Source organism: Salvia miltiorrhiza, chromosome 4, assembly GCF_028751815.1.
Source record: "Salvia miltiorrhiza cultivar Shanhuang (shh) chromosome 4, IMPLAD_Smil_shh, whole genome shotgun sequence".
Taxonomy (NCBI): domain Eukaryota; kingdom Viridiplantae; phylum Streptophyta; class Magnoliopsida; order Lamiales; family Lamiaceae; genus Salvia; species Salvia miltiorrhiza.
In genome coordinates this window covers 571,380-591,993 of record NC_080390.1, presented here as the reverse complement: position 1 = coordinate 591,993, position 20,614 = coordinate 571,380, and the positions used below count along the sequence as shown (strand labels likewise).

The following is a 20,614-nucleotide window of genomic DNA, read 5'->3' as shown; positions in this document are numbered from 1 at the left end:
AAGGCATGCAATTGGTTTCTGATATGAAAATCAGAACATTTTTAATATAAGTAATCCAAATGAATCTCAATGCAACACTCCGCAGTGATATTCATTGCATGTTGTACTTCTCTTATATTCCTATTGCTTTAATTAATAATGCCTTTTTGTTTTATCCTTAGTCTTCGAGTGTATGCAATGTCTCTAATTTTAGAAAGGTGTGAAATCATAAATTTTACTAACGAGATCATCTATTGTGTGTAGAGGGAAATGATAAATCTACTAAATTTTCTTTGGATCGAGACTATGTGAAGATCCCACATCCACTCCAAGAATTATATTCTCTTCGTCCCCCGTTGATAATGTTCGATTATTTTAATCACAAAAACTAAGAAAAGGTGCGGTTAGTATATAAATTGACTTGATGAAAGATATTTAAAAATTATTTTAAATGAGTTGATGTATAAAGTGAATTGAATTCACCAATTAAAAATATTTTAAATAATTAATTTTTTATGAAAAAGGGTCTGTAGTTATTAGAACATCCACATTGGGGTTACATGATAGCCTACATGAGAGAAGACCACATTGTGTAAAGAGGCTGCATTGAAATTACATGATAGCCTACATGATTTTTTTAGTTTTGATTTTTATGCTTTTCACTTAAACTTAAATGCTCAAATTTAAATAACACATTTTACTAATAATTAAAATTCCATTAAAATAAAAAAACCTAAAAATTACATAAAAAAAATTAAAAACATAATTAAAATTACATAAATTAAAATCGTAGTCTAGATAAGTCCACGGAAATCGAGGCAGTCAAAGCTGCATATTCAAATTCGATTTTTTTTATGGCGCGTGTAAAACATGCGCCTAAATTAAAGGGTCGAGCGGGCTACACGTTAGAACGTGTAGCCCTCGTGTAAGGGAGGGCTGCATCGCCTTACACGATGCGAGCTCTACACGAGTAGGCCGCCATCGTGGAAGCGATGCGGATGCTCTTAGTGACATACCAATATAGTAATCGAGACTAAAAATATTTTAAATAGTTCGTTTTTTATTAAAAAGGATATATGTTGTTATTAGTGTCCTACCAATATAGTGATTGAGACAAATGACGTACTTATAACTGGACCATCTGTAACAACCCCACACATTTACTTTTATCAATATTATGCATGTTATTTACGGCATACATAATACAGTGTATTAGTATAAGATACGAACTGAAAAGAAGAAAATATAAAAAAAAATACTGTATTACGAATCTAAAAAAAAAAACTGTATTACAATATAAAATAATACTATAAAATAAAATTAAATAGAGATGCGAACTACTCCTCACTCCACATCCCATCTTCAACATTTTCTGCGGAAATATATAATTATCCATCCATATCTAGAACTAGAAAGTGTGTGATTTGTGAGGTTTCATCTTTTAAATAATCTCTGCATATGAAATAAAACAAAATTATTGCTGTTAAGAAAGATTCATTGATTGATTAATCATAGAATGAAACGCGAAAAGTCCCAAAATTTTTTCACAATTTCTCTTAAATTCATTCATCATGGAAAATTAGGCATCAATAAATGAGATTGGAGACGTCAGCACACCCGGAAATGGCGCCCATACGCCTCCTGCTGCTGCTGCTGCTGGCGGAGCAGGTCCTTCTGCCGCCGCAGCTCCATAACTTTCCGGTGAGAGTTCGAGTGCTGAGTCAGCACGAACGTCGGGCTCGCCGCCGGCCTGTACTCCGGCACCAGCCGCCCCGACTTGTACCTCACGCCGCAGGCGTTGCACAGCGTCTTCGGCCCCAGCGGCCCCGTCCTCCACTGCGGCGTCTTCTCCGACGCGCAGTGCGTGCACCGACGCGCCACCTCCGCGCCGCCGCCGCCGGGCGCCTGATTCTCGCCGGCCGACGTCACCGGCCGCGATCGCTTGCTCCGAGCGCGGCCGTGGAATCCCTTGCCGCTCATCCCGTGGAAATTGACGGATGCGCTCGCGAGCTCACTCGCCGGAAAATCGGTGAACGAATCGTCCATGTAGTTCGATAACCACTCCAGCTCCGCCGCGTCCTCCGTCTACACGGAAAAGTGAAATCAGAAACCTAAATCCCAATTATCGAAGCTACACCTCTCGCAGCATGCAGTATAATATTGTACATGATTAAACCCTAAAACATCAAATTAATGCGGCGTGAGGTGGAGATCTTACAGGCACGCGAAAAATGTCGGTGAAATCGGTGGAGTAATTAGTAGGAAGCGGCGAATCCTCGAAGTGCGCGTTGGCGGCGGAGGAAGGGTGGTGGAGGAGGAAGTCGGCATTGGCGGCGGCGGCGGCGGCGGAGGAGGATGAGGAGGAAGAGAGAAAGTCATCGTTTGGTAAGTCTAAGAGATCATCTACGGAGAGAGCACCGTATGCATCCATGCTCCCTAGCCTTTCCCTCCCAGCTAGAGCTGGTGTGATTTTTGTCGTGACCAGTAATGGTGTGTAGAGAGAGAAAGGGTGAGAGATATGTGAAGAAGCAGAAAGCAAGGTATAAATGATGCCAAGTAAGGGGGCAACGGAACGTGGGCAGACTCAATCTCACCATGCACTTTCTCTCTCTATAATTCTCTCTCTATATCTATATCTATAATATAGTACTACTATTTAAAGCGGTGAAATTTCCTCTCTCTTTGTGACCGATTAACCTATGGTGTGTGTATTTATTTGGCATTGCTAGGATTCGTATTTTCTTCTTAATGTTTCTAGTTAAGTGAAACATTTAATTGGTGTTAGCCAATAAATGTGAGAATTCTGCGTGCTACATATTCATCAAAATTGTACCCTAACATATATAGTAGCATTTATGATTTATTTGTACATAGATAAAATAATGTATAAAGTAAATTGAATCATAATCATCAGAGGATGAGAGTATAAAATCAAGGTGACATTTGAGAAGGAATTTCAATTAATTAAGAGCTATATTCTTAGCATATGCTATCACGTGCAAACTCCCAATATTCGAATTGTATATATAGATAAAGTAATTAAAACTGAGAATCCTACTTTAGTTACCAGCCATAATTGACAAAATGTGAGATCATTTTAAAATCACACTCAATGTGATTAGAGAAATATTTGTAATTAATGGTTATACATGCGAATGAAATAAGAATCAGTAATCATATGTGTGTGATTATCACGAAATATCACAATTCGGTATGTCATTCTTGGGTGAATGATTAAATAAAAATAATATATGTGTGCTAATCTAATATTTTGACGTACTGAATAATTTGAACTTGTTGGCCTATATTCAATATATGCGTTAAGCCTCACATTGAATGTTTACAAAAAAAAAATGAATATTTTTCTACATCTCTCAAAATACATATATGTAGCACTTTATTGGATCTTACACTTTCATAAAACCAAGTGTAGACAATCTCGACATTTGGATTTCGCAAAAGTGGCACTTTACCTCATCATGTAACAAGTGCTACATGCTAATGCAAATAATAATTCATATCGTTTTACTCTCGTAATGCATTTACTTTGATGAATAAATTTATCAATGAAAAAAAAAAGAATAACAAAATTTATGTCTTTAAATATCTTATTTCCTTTTCAATATTTGTCACAAAATAGAAATTCGTCATTTTTCCTTCCTTATTATTGAAAAAGAAAGGAAACATTTAGGGTGCATTCTCCTTGGTTGTAAATTTATCATGAGAAAATAAAGAATAAACAAAATTTTACCCTTTAAATCCTCCCTCATTTCCTACTTGACCCTTACTCATTCATCATTTTCACTACAAAAGAGGGATAATATTATCATGGGTAAATGATGAATGAGTAAGGATTAAGTAGGAAATGAAAAGAAATGAAGGATTTAAATGGTGAAATTTTGGTTATCCCTCATTTCCCCATGATAATTTTACAACCAAAGAGAACGCACCCTTAAAGGCATAAATTTTTGTTATCTATCATTTTTCCCATGATAAATTTATCCATCAAAGTAAACGCACCTGATTGTAAAATTTTCATTGGAAAAATCATGGATAAGAAAAGATGAGAAAACATTATCTTTTCCTCATTTTTTTAATCATATGCTTACTAGAGACGGAAAAATGAGAAAATATTGAAAAATATTGAAAAAATATTTTTACACTCCTATTCTAGGATAATATTATCCACCATTAAATTAAAAAAAAATGAAAAAAAAGTTATCCGAGAAAATATTCCACCATGCTCGAAGAAAAAATTTCCATCATAGTAAACGCATCGTAGATATAGAGACGTAGATGAGCCAATAATAGAAAAATGAAGGATAGGAAAATCACAAGGATGGATGCAAGGGGTCACGTGGCGACAGCTGGAACGGGCTGTAATTCCGTGGAAGAAGCCATGCATTAAAGAAGGGGGGGCTAACCGCCCACACCGTACCTTCCGCACACACACACACACACTTGTTTTGTTTGTTTATGTGCGTGCGTGGTGCGAGGGTGATGCACATGGATGGAGATGTGGCGCCGGGGGTTAGGGAGAAATGCACAAGCATTTTCAGTCAAGTAGGAAATGGTACGGTCCGTACAGTTGCTGCTTGGATCGCTCGCTTCCTTTCCATTTTCTTCCACCAACGTTGATCAAACCTCAAATCAAATGACCCAACTTTAGATTTTTCTACCCTACTTTCTTCATCATTATTTTCCATAAACCACTAATTTAGATAGATGCATTCTTATAAGAATACTAGCTTTTAATTCCAGCTTAAAGATCTACACGTCATTTTCTTTTATGCCCTTGAAGTTGGATCATACTCCCTTTTACACAGATGTTAAGGAGTTACTATCTCCGTCCCATTATAAATGTATATTCTTTTTTTGGCAATATATTCTCTCTCTGTATCTAATATTTAAAAAAATTACACTGACTCACTTTATCTATTTTCTACATAGTATTTCTTAATCTTCGTGCTCAAAAGTAATGAGACATTTGTAATGAGACGGCGGAAGTAGTATTTTGTGTGTTAAATGTAGTAAGTAAAAAAATATATAAAAAAATGCTCAAGCTTCATGGGATAACTCGGAAAGGAATACTGCAGAAGCTTCGCGGGAACGGAGTGAGTAAAAAGGAAAAAGAAATATATAGAGATTAATAAGTAGGCCGAGAGAGAGATGGGAGTGAGTGAAGTGGGAGTGGAAAAAGTGAACAAGTATTTATTGAAGCATGTGAGGGGAGAGTGGGGTTTCTGATCCCCAAACACAATACACCAGCACGTGCATGTGCGTCTTCACGTGCTCCTCATTAATTACATACTAAGCCACTCTACCGGTTTCATGGGGATTGTTATTTTAAGCTTTAATAACTTCTCCACTTTATTTTAAGCTTTTTTAGTTGTAGACAAATCAATATTTTCGTGTATTTTTCACACCTACGACGAGTTTTTCTGATGTCTGATACCCACCGAAAACAGCAATTATACTTCTGAAGTGAAAAAAGATGAAAATTATTTTGTCCCCAAGGGGACACCAAGTGGTGCGACCTCTTGTGTGTGAACAGTGAGGTCCCGCGTTCAAACCCCACTGCCCCCCTCCCCAACTCCCCCAAGTCAAAAAAAAAAAAGTGAAAAAAGATGAAATCTACTGTTATTATATAAAAATAATGACGTTTTTAGTTATTCCATCTTATATGTAGCACATCAAATCTTGATACCACCGATACAAATTTGGATTATATTCACATAAAATACAAGTTTTACCATAAGGGCACGTTATTTTTTATTGCGATTTTATCTCATATTTTTTAGTGTGAAAAAAATTGTCCCACTATCTCCCTCACGTTTTAGATCAAAAAAAATATTATCATAAATTAAAATGAAAAAGAGGGGAAGTAGGTAGACTACCAAAAAACAATACTCCCCCAACTTAAAATGTCAAAATAATTGAAAAATGATGAAAATATATGTTTCCCACCATTTTCCATAAAAAGAACACATCCTAAGGAAAAGATTAATAACATATCAAAATAGTAGAAGAAAACAAAATAAAAAAAGTTGCCAACTGACCCTAGTTTCACTAGTTCAAAATGTGATGTCTCAATTGTTCCACAAGCCACAAAACTTTTCCCCCAACTTTATGTGAGGGGGAGGTTCAAAATCATCTCAATAGGTAATGAAAAAACACAACCTCCCTGTGAAGAGATGATAGGTGGTCGACTGAAACGCCATACAAACATCACCTAGAACCCAATTCAATCCTCCCCATTCTGACTTTCGTCTTTGAAAAGCTTGATCATGTCATCAATCCGAAGGATAGTAATAGCAGCTTCAGTAGCAAACTGACCAAAAGTGGAGTAGTTTCAGTAACAATTTATTGCAGTAACAAGCTAATGACACTAATTATAGTTTGAGTTAACATCAATGTCTTAAAAGGTTGATTCAAGCATCGCATTTGACTGTACCTGAATTATTTTTACTTTGCTCATGGCAGGTTCAATGACTCCTGCATCAAAATTGTTGCGGACGGCACCCTTCACCAAGTCTAGACCCATGCTGAGCAATCAGAATACAAAACCAATCAGAGATATTCATAACTATTAACGTATAAATAAAGTGCCAGTGCAAAAAGTTATTTTTAAGCCAACACTTTCTAATGGTCTCAACAGAGACAGGTTTTGCCTCAAAAAAAAGAAAAAAAGAACAGAGAAAGGTTGGGTACATGTAGCTCCCACACCCAACAAGCTGAAACAGTAAATAACTATACACAGCTTACTAAAAGCATTAAAAGTTAGAGAACCCTAAAGCAAATAGGATTTACAAAGATGGAAATAATATAATATAGTACAGAATAGCAAATACATCAGACCAGGCTTTGGGAGCAGGACCCAAGTCAGACTATAAGGGTATTTGGTTAATTGCTTATTAAGTGAATTACTCGTACTTATCAGATGCTTATTGAGCTTACTAGTAGATCTTATTTAAAATATAATTTGTTGGTGTCTTGGGAGATGGAACTATTGGGATTCGTTCTAGGTCTCTCACCCTTACAAAGGGGAGGAATAACACGAAGCTACAACACTTGTGGCTGAAAAATCATGTTTGATGTAGTTTAATTTAGAGACTTTGAACATAATTAGAAGTTTAAAGGGAGGAAGTTATCAATAGACAATGTATACATGTAAAAAAAGAAATAAACTTTTTTTCCATCAAGACAGCCTAGCCCAAGATTCTTTGCCCAAACTAGCACGGACCAAAAAGCTTGATTGGCATTCCTAACGATACCCAACATGCAGCTTCACCAGAAACAGAGTAAAGTATACATGTGCGCACTACTAAAAGTCAAAACGCACACCAGTTACTATGATCAAGACTCAGTACTGCAGAAACATTGCTCTCTCTGGCGAGAGAAGAGAAAAGGATATGAATGAATCTGTGTTATCTCAGAAGTGTCTGAAAAGGGTTTGATATAGTAATGTAGAATAACAAAGTTTTAGTACCTTGATAAATGTTTTTTATCCGCCTTAGTTTGTGCTGTATGGTGGTAAGCTCGTAGTTTAGCAACCAATTCAGTTGCATCTTTAGCAGCATTGACGGCGAGAACCTGAACGGGAAGAAGTAAGCCAATAGCCAGTTCAGGAGTGAAAAGATAAAACCCCAATAAATGTCCAGTACTGGACAAGTCATGTATATTAGTTGAACCTTTGGTATAATCAATAGCGATTCAGCAAACTCTGCAATGGCCAACTGCTCCCTGGATCCTAAGGTCGTTGCCAGATTCTCTAAATATACAGATAGAGCGGCCTCAACAGCACCTCCACCAGCAACCACCTACACATTACAATCACAAGAATACCATCAGAATTGGTTTCTGATGTAATGAAGATAACAATCCACCAAACTTGTGCACAAAGATGTAGAGAAGTAATACACCCTGGACAAGTTAACAAGATCTCATCCGAAGAACCACATAAAAATGAGCAAGATTCTTGCACCTGCCTCACATCTTCAGGATGTTACATCCAATCTAAGTTAATTTTTTTTACCTAGTTCCTTACATCTATCCAAATAAATGTAGGTAAAACTAAGATTATCTTGCACATTGATATACAACGAATTAAAATTTAATTTGATAGTATTCAGATAAGAAATCAGGCCCAATCTTCTGTCAAAATGAAGTAGGTACTCACTGTATTAGATTCCAGAGTTCTCTTCACAATGCATATAGCATCATGCAACGCCCTGTCCATCTCATCAAGCATGAAGTCGTTGGCACCTCTAAGTATCAAAGAAACCTAAACAGAGTAAATATTGAAGAAAGTTTATATGTTAACTCCTTGGTGACTACAATGGTTGTAATCAGTCTTCATCCTTCAAAAGTAGCATTGTTCATTTAAAATAAGAAAAGAAACTCGAAAGATCAGAAGGAAAGAAAAGCAAAGCCAGTGTTCCTTCAATAAGAAAAAGGGTGAAACAATTTGGTAATGCTTGCATATAAAAGAAACATTAGGCATCATGGAACTGACTAACATACCGCACTTGAGGTTTTGGTCCCTTTTATCATAATTACATCATCATCAGCAATACGTTCCTCCACTACTTCATCTGCATAGCCTAGAAGTGATGAATCGAATGTTTCTTCCCCTTCCATATCTGCAAAAGTTGAGACCTGAATAGAAGCAGCAGTTAGGACTGGAGTACACTCCTCCGATTAAGACGATCATCATTCTGTCACATACTACAGACTGTAGTGACAATCCTGCAATTCAATTTTTTTTTTTTTTTCTGCCGAAAACAGATTAGTGATCTTTTCACACATTTTAACTAGCAGAAAACTGAAAATGATAAAATCTATATCAATGTTTTAAAAAACGAAAAAAAACGCCGCTTAAACGCCGTTTCAAAGCGGTTCGGCAGAATCCCGTTCCTCAAGCGCCGTTTATCCCCCTCCCCCCTGAACGTGCGCCTCCATCTCGCCGAGGCAGTCCGAGGCGGTGAGGCGGCGCCTCACACCGCGAGGCGTGCGCCTCTACACTTTGTCAAATTTATGAGTTTTCTTACCTAATTGAGTATGTATGGGCTGCGAAAATTCATGGGCTTCATGAAATTTAGCCCTAAATTGAATGGGCTTTTACAATTTAGGAGTAATTAGTATTTTAATCAGAGAAAAAAGTTATAAAAATAAAAAAAAACCTAGGATTCTCTACGCTCACGCACGCATGCACCCACCCAAGCTCTCCATCTCCTCCTCTCCTGTCCTCTCCATCTCTTGGCCTTGCCCTTCGCCATCTCAGATTCTCAGTTGAGGAGCAGACAGACGGCAACAACAGAACAAAGCATATAGCAGCAGTTAAGATTTTAAAGATTTATTAGTAGTTAAGATAGCAGAACAAAGACTTTCGACTTTAATAGCAGAACTTATTAGTAGTTAAGATAGCAGAACAAAGCTGAGAGCAGCAGTTAAGATTTTCGACTTTAATTTAAGATTTAAAAAACTTATTAGTAGTTAAGAACTTTTGTGTTTTGGAATAATTGTTATGTTTTTAAGTGTTTTGGAATATTTGCTATGTTTTTATGTGTTTTATGATATTAGGTATGATTTATGTGTGTGTATGAATTCCGTTTTTTTTTTTTTCCGCCTCACCCCGTTTCGAAACTTACGCCTCGTGAGGCAGACGAAAAACGTTTCGCCTCACAAAACGTACTTTAAAACATTGATCTATATACCCCACCATGTAAAGGATCCATAGAACAAAGTTTTAGATTATTGTCCGCAATGAAAATACATCATTTTGTTTTTTTTTTCAGCTAAAACAGATTACAAGTCTTTTCAGACAATTCTCAAATAGCAGATGGCTGAAAACTAAAAAAAGAAACATATATTTCATCACTTTAAAACTTCCCAATGTATTTGCAAACAAAGTTCTCAGTATCTGGAAAAAGCTTGCCATATGCAGCATGAACAAGTTACTGGACTAAATGCTTTACATAAGAAAGCAACAGTCAAACCTAGAGACAATAAGCCATGAGAAGTATTCCATACTTGAGCACACAAGTACGATAAGAAGCAAAGATGACTATATTTGGGAAAAGGAGAGCAATGTGCGTGAAACTGCTTTAAATAACTAAATTATTCTCTAGATGCCCAAAAATAACCATTACTTGATTGGTTTATCTTTCTCTAGTCCATCATTAACGCACCAAATACTGAATTTTCCAGGGCGGAATCTAAGCATGGCTACACTTATTTCATATCTAGACTGAATTTTCATAACCATCTTCAAGTCCTAATGCAAGTAGGAATGAGAAAGAATGTACCGCAGTAGCACCAGTTGCCTTAGCAACATGGCGCAGGTCCTCCTTGCGAACACGTCTGACAGCTATGGCACCAGCCTCCACAAAGTACTGCATTAGCAGGGAAAATTTCAGTAATGCTTACGGGATCAATAATTACAATAACATCACTAGCAAACATTCATAAAAGATCAATTCAAAAGTGTAACAATATTTTTCCAGTCTGCTTAACAAATGTCATTGTATTGGGTTACTAAAAAGGAAGTGACAATGACCACCAATTAATATATGCACTATCCATATCCATTATGTTGCATATTGGAGAGTAAACATGAGCAAAAGGAACACAAACCATTGAAAGAGACAAATTAATTAAGCTACTGATTAGTAATTCCATCACTTCAGGCAGGTTTAAAAAATTCTAAGTCAAGCTTCGAGGAATAGCTTGCCTTAAGTGCCATGTCATCGATGCCTTTGGTAGTCAAAACAACATTTGCTCCTGCCTTAAGAAGCTTCTCAATGCGTTCTTTTGTCATATCAGCTTCTCTGCAAGATAAAAGATGCATTTATTGTAACTATTGCATGGCAAAGCTCAATAAGATTGCTACTTTGATGATTACGCATCAAAGTGAGATGCAGCCTCTAAAATTATCAGTAGAACATTTAAGTAATAATAGGAGCAAGCCTGTTCTATCCATTCAAGAAATCATATTTTCAAAGAGCTCTTAAAAACCATCTACTTAAGCCGAATAACTGATGCTGTTTTACTTCGATGTCCAATGCACATTTAATAAGCAATTAAGTATGCATACACGATCCACCAACATGACTTTTCTGAGAGCTGATAGGTACAACAAATATACTCACCTCTGACGAATCCTTTCCAACTCCCGGGGGTCAGTGACTAAAACTTGGACTCCCATTTGCATTTTTGTCTTTTGAAGATTAAGATCAAGGCAAGCAATTTTGGCAGGGGCAACCCTCAGGGGCATCCCCTGTGCAGCACGCCCTGTGTTGAGAGCATATCCTTTTAGTAGATAACTATCTCTGGCACTTTTCCCATGGGCTTTAAGAATATTGATTCCCTGATCGACATAGAGATCATTAGAACTCCCATTTTCTAGATGAAAGATGGAAAGTTTCTGGCGAAATCTTTAGCTTGGGATCTTAATGAATGAAATGAAGTCTACGAGGTGTCTCTGCCCAATTTTTGACTTGCTGAAGATAGCATTACAAAAACAAACGATAGACAACACTTCCCAGAACAAAAAATTCATGCAAGAAGCGCACATCCAAGATAAACCTCAATGGAAACAGGAATAAGTTAATCAATAAGCCATCTATAGGAGAGAATGACACACAAATAACAAACAATGAATGCTCAACTATACACAACCAACCTTGATTGGGTATCTAACTTCTCCTCTTGCATTTGTCATCTTTACCAATTGTACAGCATCCACAACCTACACATCAGTAGTGTCAAGGTTAAAGAAAAAGTTATGTCTTGAGACAAGGGAAAGAAGAAACTCAAAACATCCACAAGTATCAAACATAGATGGCAATCAGGATAATACAATGAATATCCTGGTGAGACAACATACTAATCATGTAAGGTTTAAGGTGAAATCATCTTCCAAAAGGAGACATACATATTAAGCAAAGAAAGGGGAGCACCCGATGGTTACAGTGGGAGAACAACCAAGTTACTTTACAAGAAACTAGCAACTAATAATATGCAGCATGACAATTGACAGGGGCAATGATATGAAGCAACGTTTCATTCAGCCATCAGCTTACCAGACTTGCAAAGAAGTCGCTATCACCACCAATCAACTTTGAGGACATGCTGGTTTTGGCACAGTTTACAAGAGAATCTTTACCAAGTTTTTCAACCTATACATTTAGAAGAAAGTATCAGTTTAAAGTATCAACAGATTACATCCCATCAACTGCATGGAATAGCAGCACTTCATAACATTGAGAAACCTAGATTCGAACATGCATATAATTCAATTCTCAACCTATATATTTGTATAATCAATTCATCTACGCACAAAAGCTTTTGGGAGTATTTCCTTCAAAAGCATTAATTTGTAGTTGTGAAAAATAATAGCTGAAAACACTCTTTTTGAAGAGGATGGAAATTAAGATCCTAGAGAAAAATTTCTAAGGAAATGTGTACCATCTCAAGATGACATCAGAACCATATCACAGTAAACTCCAGAAAGATACAACCTTTTCATAGTTATTCATAGATAAAAATAAGTAAAATAAGAAGTTATACTGATATATAGAAAAGAAAAAGAGCGCTTGCTTTGCTTCAGTAGGAATAAAATGACTAAAGATTTTACCTTTACAGCCAGTTTATCATCAACATATTTGCATGCTTCCCTCATAGCCAGCTGACAAAATCAAATCCATAGAAGCATAAAAGACTGTAGAACAAGTTTATAAAAAGAAATACAGGGGACAAAATAAGAAAAATGAGAAGCGCACCCTGAAACCACTAATTATTGATGTTGGATGAATCTTATTTCTCACTAAATCATTGGCTTTCTGTGGAAAAAAAATGTTAGATAAGTACAATAGTCATAGTGAAAAAACTAAAAAAGTAATAATATCTTCAATACTACCTTAAGCAATTCTGAAGCTATGATGACCACCGACGTTGTCCCATCTCCAACTTCTCTGTCTTGTAATTCTGCCAACTCAACAAGCACCTACAAGTTTGAAGGCATGACATGACATGTAAGACCTAATTGATTACATAAAAATAATGAAAATACAATAAAAACAAACAAAAGCTTGGCATTCACCTTGGCAGCAGGATGCTCAACTTCAAGCATCTTTAGGATTGTGGCACCATCATTAGTGATCGTTACGTCACCGATATCATCTACAAGCATCTGGAAACCAAATACAGAGGAGGGGAGACAAAACCCATAAGATCCCAAAGCCCAACTCAACTAGTATTTTCAAATAACTTCCTGATTTTGGTCCAACAAGCAAGAGCTGAAAGTAAAAGCACCATTATGACCTCCATACTAAGAGGCAAATAAAATTAATGAAAATCAAGCAAAGGGCTAACGAGAAGCATAAGTTAGTATACGACAGCATTCCCACTTCTGTCACATGCACAAACAAAATCACAGCATTGGAGCAAGAAGAATAGCATTCAAAATTTAGGGGTTACTCTACTTATAAGCTACCACTGACTCTCCACATTTCCCATTTCACAGTAAAAGAAAAAAAAAATAGAAAAAAAAAACTTGGCAGTAAGAGAAGTACATCTTATAGAAACACGTCTCCGGTACTAGAAAGTTCAAGTTATTTTTTGGGGGTGGTCCTAAGATACTTAAAACTCCACCCAAGGTTAAGTATCTTGTAGAAGTAAGACATTTTCCCACACGATGTATGCACAGTTTTAGCCTATGTATGTTACAATATATTGCTATAGCTACATATAAGCAATATACTTACTTTTCTTTATAATACTGGGAACATAGTTGCACACATTCTCAATGACATTTGAAGAGTTTCCACAGTCCAGCAATCACTAATCAATAATCAATTCCATGCACCATTTCTCATTAATCTTGCATCCCACAACTTAGTGGTCACTCTGATGAACCAAGGATAGGCGTACTTGGTATAGGAACATGCTTAGTGTGAGAACAAGCACCAATGTTGGTACAAATCAAAAAACTTGTCAAACTGAGCACAAACATTTGCAATAAGAAATTTGTTGTTAATAGCCCACAACAAATAAATTCTTGACAACCCTAGTCTGCACGACATTCAGAAATAATAAACTAACTATGGTAACTGAATAAAGTAAGTATAGTGTTAACTCCAAGATACAGAATATTAAATGTCTAATGTGCTCGGCGGAAGTACCTAGGTATTGAGAAAAATATCTACAAAGAGTTTCACCTTCTGCATCCCAAAAAATTATGTTGATTACCATATACATATATGATGTATCCTCTTAATCTACTGTTAATCTGGGGAGCAGCTGAAACATAAACTTTAAGCAGCTTTACAGGATATTGATCACAATCACTTAGAGAAGTTAGGTAGCATGGTTTTCAAACACGGGTCATGCCTCATGAGACAGCTAGTTGGACAGACAAGGTGATGGAAACCTGCAAGACCTGAAACTCCAAGCCGAAGTTACTTCTGTTATAGTAATTATTATACTGCGTCTAGATATGGGGATTGATTAGTCTCTCCATAAATGAAATTTTTACTTGTTTACAGTGGAACATTGCTTACAATAACCATAAAGAGTGAAGGCAGATAACATTAGGCAAAACCATAGACATTATCTGTAACTTTCAGCCAGCAAATACGCGTTAAATTGTGGATTTAGCTTAGACTCGGCCCAATACTACCAGAGCCCTCTAGAAAATGGCAGAATAATCAACTGGTAGGTTTTTACTCTAGAAACTAATTGCTAAAATCCCCAAATTTTGAACATGCAGAACATTATTTCACAAACCTACAAGAATTACTTGGTGTATGAATTACATACAAACTGAAGTTTGAATTTAAAAAAGGGTCATTCCCAAATGAATTCAACTGCGTGCTTTTTTCCCATTTTAAACGTAATCTATTTATTGGAATATATAGTACACTATCATTGACACTTGGTTCAGCATTTAAGCTACAAATCCGTCGTATCCGTACAGATTCAAGCATAATCCTAAGTAATCTCCACAGTGAAACCGTATATTCTCATCAAACAAGCACGTCCAATTTCACACCAAAACGAACCACTTCAAATATTAGGAACACCCCGTACCTTGTCGAGGCCAACAGGACCAAGCGATGACTTGACAATATTCGCAATTGCTTGGCACGCCATAACTGCACGTTTTCCAACCAAAAGAAAAATGAACAGAAATGAAGGCGCTACTACCCCGCACACTATGTTCAAATGCAAATTTACACGCAAAAACAATTTGCACAGTTATACTTGACTGAAGGCTCCCTACCATTTTGGGTGCGAACATCCTGGCCAGATTGCCGGTCACCGGAAATATCAGGAGTCGATGACGAAATAGCCATGAAAAATAATTAACATAAACAATGAGCAAACCCTAGATCGGATCGGATGAGAGGAGAGATAGTTGAATTAGCGAGAGTAGGGCTGAGCTGCTCGAGCTCCTCTCTGGAGAGTTCGAGTTCAACACTCCAAATGTGGAGAAACCTCAGTTCGTTTGGGAGGGTTTCAGGGAATATTTTTGAAATAATACGACGTCGTGCGCTTCTTGGGCGGTTCTATAGGGAATTGGTAACTTGGGCTGGGCTTTTGTTTTTATTTGACGACCCATACAAGGCCCAAATCAGATACCCCTCGCTTAAATAATCATTATACAACGACCCATACAAAGCCCAAATCAGATCTCGCTTTTAACTTTTTTTTTTTTTATATAATATCAATTTTTATTATTGAGATTTTTAATTTTTTCAATATTAAACTCAAATATATTCAGTTAAATTTAATTTTTTTATTAAATCTATGAATATGATAATTAAGTTACTATTATTAATTTTATATAAATATAAAAATATTTTTTTATGTATTGTACGAGGTGCAAATGCTAATTATCTATAAAAGTTATGAGAAGCCTATTTTCATGACTTTTTGAGGCGATGCATATATATTTTCGGATATGGGGAAATCCAAAAAACATACTCCTATTTATTCGCAAAAATTAAATGGTTGCGGTTATGCGCAAAAATATATCTAGTATTTATTATTTTGGATAATTGAGATATTTTTTCTTCTAAGAAGCATGGCGACCACCTGCATTTTCCTTCCCTCCACTCCCAACTTCTCCCATTCCTCAAGCAGGAGCACCTCCGCCGTGACCCGCTCGTCCCTCACAGACCAGTCCCAGTCCCCCGCCGCCGCGGCCAAGCGTCGCCTCCTCAGCCTCATCTCCGGCCAAGAGCGCGGCCTCAAGACGCAATCCAATCCCCAGATGCTTTCCCAAATAGTCGACGCCATCGACTCCCTGGCCGCCGTCGGGCTCGGTAGCGTCACCACAGACGAATCGTTGTCGGCCACGTGGCGCATGCTCTGGACCACAGAGAAGGAGCAGCTCTTCATTATTAAAAACGCACCGATTTTCGGCAGCGCCGCCGGCGATGTGCTGCAGGTGATCGATGTGGAGAAGAAGACTCTCAACAACGTCATCACGTTTCCTCCCGACGGAGTCTTCTTCGTTCGGTCCGATATTCAGGTTGCTTCGGCTCAAAGAGTCAATTTCCAGTAAGCAATTCCATTACATCGTAGATTGTTTCGATCGCGTTGATTATGTCTTCCATTGCTTAATTATGGTGTGGTCGTGTTTGGTGTTTTAATATTTGCTTAATTGTAATTAAAACTGTTAAGCTAGTAAACGGTTAAGCTAGTGGAGCCGAGGTCGAGGTCGAGGTCATTATAAGCTTCCAATTTCTGTCATCGTGTAAGATCACTTGTGTTGTGGAATTTTTTCCTCTTCTGTCACACAATAGATTCATTTGTCTAAGCAATATGATCACATATGAGTTTTGTGATGTGATCGTGTGAATGGACTACTAGATGCTTCAAACGTCTCTATTGGTTATAGACATTTATAATTACCTGTGCTCACAAAAGCTTTTTCTTGTATTCGTTGAGCTTTGAACATAAGTTAGATTAAGGAAAACATTGAGTTGCTGAAGATACTGATGTGGTTATTGCTTCAATAATCGAACAGTGAATCCATTATTGTTTTGTGATGCTCTGTAGATTTACAAGTGCAGTTCTGCGGGGTAAGGGTTGGGAGTTTCCTCTGCCTCCGTTTGGTCAGGGTTGGTAAGTGTGTCTATCCTCTAGATAAATTGGAAGAGTTTAATTACCTCAACTTGGTATGTCCATACATAAAAAGATGATATGCTCCTGGGAAAAGAATTAAATTAGTTTAATCCATCATTTTCCACACAAAATTTCAACACATCCACAAATGATAACACCTACAGATATCACTCTAACAGTTTACTTTTGCATGAACCATGAGAGGATTTGAACATTGTTTAGAGTTCTGCATTTGAAAACATATGCTGTTTAAGTATAGATTCTTTTAGCTTTTACAACTGATTTTCGATGTATGAGAAACTCAAGTCCCTTTACTATATAGTGCAGGTATACTTGGTGTAAATGGTCTGGATTTTACATGGAAAAAATGCTCCTGAGATTTTTTTTTTTAAAATTAGTTTAATTCTTTATTTTCCACACAAAATTTCAACACATCCACAGATGATAACACCACACAGAAAACACTCAAACCGTTTACTTTTGCATGAAGCATGAGAGGATTTGAACCTTGTTTTGAGGTTTGCATCTGAAAACATATGCTGTTTAAGTATAGATTCTCTTAGCTTTTACATCTTCTGATTTTACAATGTATGAGAAACTGAAGTCCCCTTAGTTAACTATAGTGCAGGTATACTTGGCGTAAATGGTATGTGGATTTACATGGAAAAAACTCAAAATTATTAACTGTGGCATGAAAGCAACTCAAATACTTCTCTGCCTGTTACTTTGTTTCAGTTCTTGCTCACCATCTTCTGTTTTAAATCTTCTATACTCAAGTTTCTCCAAATTGGGTATAATATACTATTCCTGCTATGTTGGTCATATTCTTTTTCTACTCTGTATGTATTTAATTGGGATATACCATATATTTCACGTGTAGGTTTGAATCATTATACATTGATGATGAAATTCGGGTGGTGAAAGACATCAGAAAAGATTATTTAGTTGTTGAGCGTGCTCCCTATTCTTGGAAAGAATGATCGTGAGAGACTGCTACATCTCTGTCCAGTTCCAAACTTAGTGAGTTCTACTATTTCTTTTATTATCATGACATCGAATTTTACAGCATGTAATGATATTCTCTTAGATGTTTCAGGATGCTTCTATCCTCGGTATGATATCTTTATTATAAGCAGTACCTGCCGGCTGCCACATGATATCTCATTCTCTGCTCTCTTGAACTTATTCTACTCGAGATTTTTCTGATCCAGTCGACATTGCATTTTGGTTTATCAGGATTTCATAAAAACATGTTTTATTGTTGAATCATGCATGCATTGTCAACTTCCAAATTCTGAAAGCTAACCTTTCAGAACCAGGAAGCTGCTTCAGTAGCCTTACTGAGTCCCAGAGACCCGACCTTTCCTGCACCAAATGGGACAGGAATGGATAAGTAATTCATGAATGGCTGCTAAAATATAACAAACCCCAATTACAGTTATCATTTTTTATGGTTATTTGGACTAATGAGCTCCTGGGTTTCACAGCATGGTGATGCAAGTTTAACTATAAGTGTGAGAACTAAGGGTTTGGCAGAAAAAAATAATTGAATATTTTTATGCATGGTGAGGTCAATGTGTTGGACCTATCAGGTAGGAAATATGATGCCCCCTCCAAATTATAGTAACTGTTATTCAAACTGGGATAAATTTTTAATTTGTGCAGCAGGATTTGTCTTGGCTTGGAAGCTTTATGTTTGCAACAGCTGTTAGGGATTGTTGAAGAGCGGATTTTCTATTCTTAAGCAGCCCTGTGATAGATTATGACAAGTATTTGTCTCCACTTGATTCTCATGGATCCATTGTCCTTGGATGTGGAACTAGGCTCAGAATCTAGCCATGCCTTGTAAATCTTTATAGTCCTTTGCTTTCTGTTTGCCTATGATTCTCTCTTCCTTTTCTTCTACTGTTTGTGTAAAGTTAGGACAAAACTTTTAGTAATACAGTTTTGTAATACCATTATGCGCAATCTTTTCTCTGATAAAGGAAAAAATGCAGTGAAGATGCACAAATTATTTTAAGATGGAAAAGAAGGAAGGTCTCCTGGGATTCGCTCTATTGCTGGACCTACATCTCAGTTGCACAGGCCCAAGCATGGTTTGAATTTTGAAACTTGCCTTTCTAAAATCTTATCTGCTATATATGGTCTATGATTGCATATCTAGGCAGTTACAGGAAGCTCCCACTACATATAACATTTAAATATTTTGTGTGGCTCACATGGTTGCTATCATGCCACCCTGTGAAATAATGTTAGCATTTCAGTAGTTTTACTTTTCAGGGTTAATCATGCTTTGTATCCCCAACTTTTAACATTTTCTACAAAATACCCGTAATTTTCATTTTCTCTTCAAAATCTCGTAACTTTCAGCATCTTGCACAAAATGTTCCAAACTTTTCGTTTTCTATATATTAAATCATTAATTCCTAACTTTCAATGTTTTTAAAAAATGTCCCATGATACAAAAATTCGACGATGGAATGATGAGCCACCACCATATTTTTAGTTGGAACGACATTGATTTATTGGGTGAGGTGGAAAAAAAATATCTCACCTACAAATTTGGCAAAATAACTCATCATTCTGTTGTGTGCTGTCGCATTTTATATAGTGAGATATTTTTTCGAAAACGAAAAAAAACTGGGGGTATTTTGATAAAAAACGAAAGTTGGAGATATATTTTGAAAAACGCTGAAAATAAGTGAAAGTTGGGGATTTTGAAGAGAAAATAAAAATTGAGACTATTGAAACACACTAAAAGTTGAAGATACAAAATATACTTAACTCTACATTTAATTAATTTGTACAAAGTCATTAATTCATCAGCTCTTGTTCCTTGGTTTTAGGAAAGTGGATATACATCAATTAAAACACAGCTAGCTCAAAAGCAGTTGCAGAGCTATGTGGTCATGCGTATCTATTTCCTGATTTAACTCTTTGACATAACATTCAAGGAGCCTTTACTTTTAAGAACTAGGCTTGATATATATGTAACTTTGGGATATTTAAATGCCTTTGATTATTTCTATCATTTGAGATAGTTTTGCTTGATTCATATCATTAAAGTGGTGAGATTAGAGAAATCCTACTCTTGAGTATAAAATACCCATTCATGCATTTTACCAATTGTTCAAAGTAAAACCCATCATAGAAAATAGTACTCCCTCCGTCCCACTCCAATAAACTCACTTCTTTTGGGCACGAAGATTAAGAAAACTTATTTTTTAGCAGGAAAGTGGTAGTAAAGTGGTGTGGTCCACACCAATTAAGTACAACTTATTTACCCAAAAAGAAAAATGAGCCTATTGGAGTGGGACGAAGGGAGTACTAGATGTTGCATGAAACTTTATATGCACTGTCTCTGGTTTGATCATCATCCTTTATAAGATGGTGGAGGAGGTGAGCAGCATATCCAACAAAGCTTCTCATTAAGAGTGAGAAGTGATCCATCTATATGTTTCTGTTAATGGCTGAGAAAGGCTCTATAGCTAATGCAGCAGCA

The 20,614-nt window shown here is 36.6% G+C and overlaps 3 protein-coding genes across 11 annotated transcripts; 1 reads left to right on the top strand and 2 right to left on the bottom strand.

Moving 5' to 3' along the window:
- Positions 1-1,453: 1,453 nt before the first annotated feature.
- Positions 1,454-2,788, bottom strand: LOC131021993 (GATA transcription factor 2-like). Its single transcript, XM_057951334.1, has 2 exons — positions 2,198-2,788; positions 1,454-2,064 (listed from the first exon to the last, which is right to left on the bottom strand). The coding sequence occupies exons 1-2, from the start codon at positions 2,408-2,410 to the stop codon at positions 1,588-1,590; spliced, it is 690 nt and encodes a 229-aa protein (XP_057807317.1). The 5' UTR covers positions 2,411-2,788; the 3' UTR covers positions 1,454-1,587.
- Positions 2,789-5,971: 3,183 nt separating this feature from the next.
- On the bottom strand, positions 5,972-15,523 carry LOC131021991 (T-complex protein 1 subunit alpha). Of its 2 annotated transcripts, XM_057951325.1 has the most exons (17): positions 15,263-15,523; positions 15,070-15,134; positions 13,082-13,171; positions 12,899-12,985; positions 12,762-12,821; positions 12,617-12,667; positions 12,063-12,158; positions 11,663-11,728; positions 11,130-11,347; positions 10,712-10,808; positions 10,287-10,373; positions 8,503-8,637; positions 8,159-8,263; positions 7,671-7,799; positions 7,469-7,572; positions 6,434-6,524; positions 5,972-6,310 (listed from the first exon to the last, which is right to left on the bottom strand). In XM_057951325.1, exons 1-17 carry the CDS (start codon positions 15,333-15,335, stop codon positions 6,224-6,226), a joined length of 1,641 nt encoding a protein of 546 aa, XP_057807308.1. In that variant the 5' UTR covers positions 15,336-15,523; the 3' UTR covers positions 5,972-6,223. The 2 variants fall into 2 exon arrangements, with proteins under 2 accessions (XP_057807308.1, XP_057807309.1); XM_057951326.1 differs by lacking the exons at positions 15,070-15,134; positions 15,263-15,523 and adding an exon at positions 13,746-14,414.
- Positions 15,524-15,996: 473 nt separating this feature from the next.
- On the top strand, positions 15,997-20,160 carry LOC131021992 (probable plastid-lipid-associated protein 11, chloroplastic). 8 transcript variants are annotated; one of them, XR_009101120.1, is made up of 5 exons: positions 16,012-16,545; positions 17,047-17,112; positions 17,993-18,132; positions 19,110-19,208; positions 19,959-20,160. XR_009101120.1 is itself a non-coding variant. In XM_057951328.1 (4 exons), exons 1-3 carry the CDS (start codon positions 16,067-16,069, stop codon positions 18,090-18,092), a joined length of 645 nt encoding a protein of 214 aa, XP_057807311.1. In that variant the 5' UTR covers positions 16,007-16,066; the 3' UTR covers positions 18,093-18,132; positions 18,781-19,132. The 8 variants fall into 8 exon arrangements, 6 of the variants coding, with proteins under 6 accessions (XP_057807315.1, XP_057807311.1, XP_057807310.1 ...); XR_009101119.1 differs by lacking the exon at positions 19,959-20,160 and adding an exon at positions 18,600-18,704 and having other exon boundaries at positions 18,781-19,132; XM_057951328.1 differs by lacking the exon at positions 19,959-20,160 and having other exon boundaries at positions 16,007-16,545; positions 18,781-19,132.
- Positions 20,161-20,614: the final 454 nt, after the last annotated feature.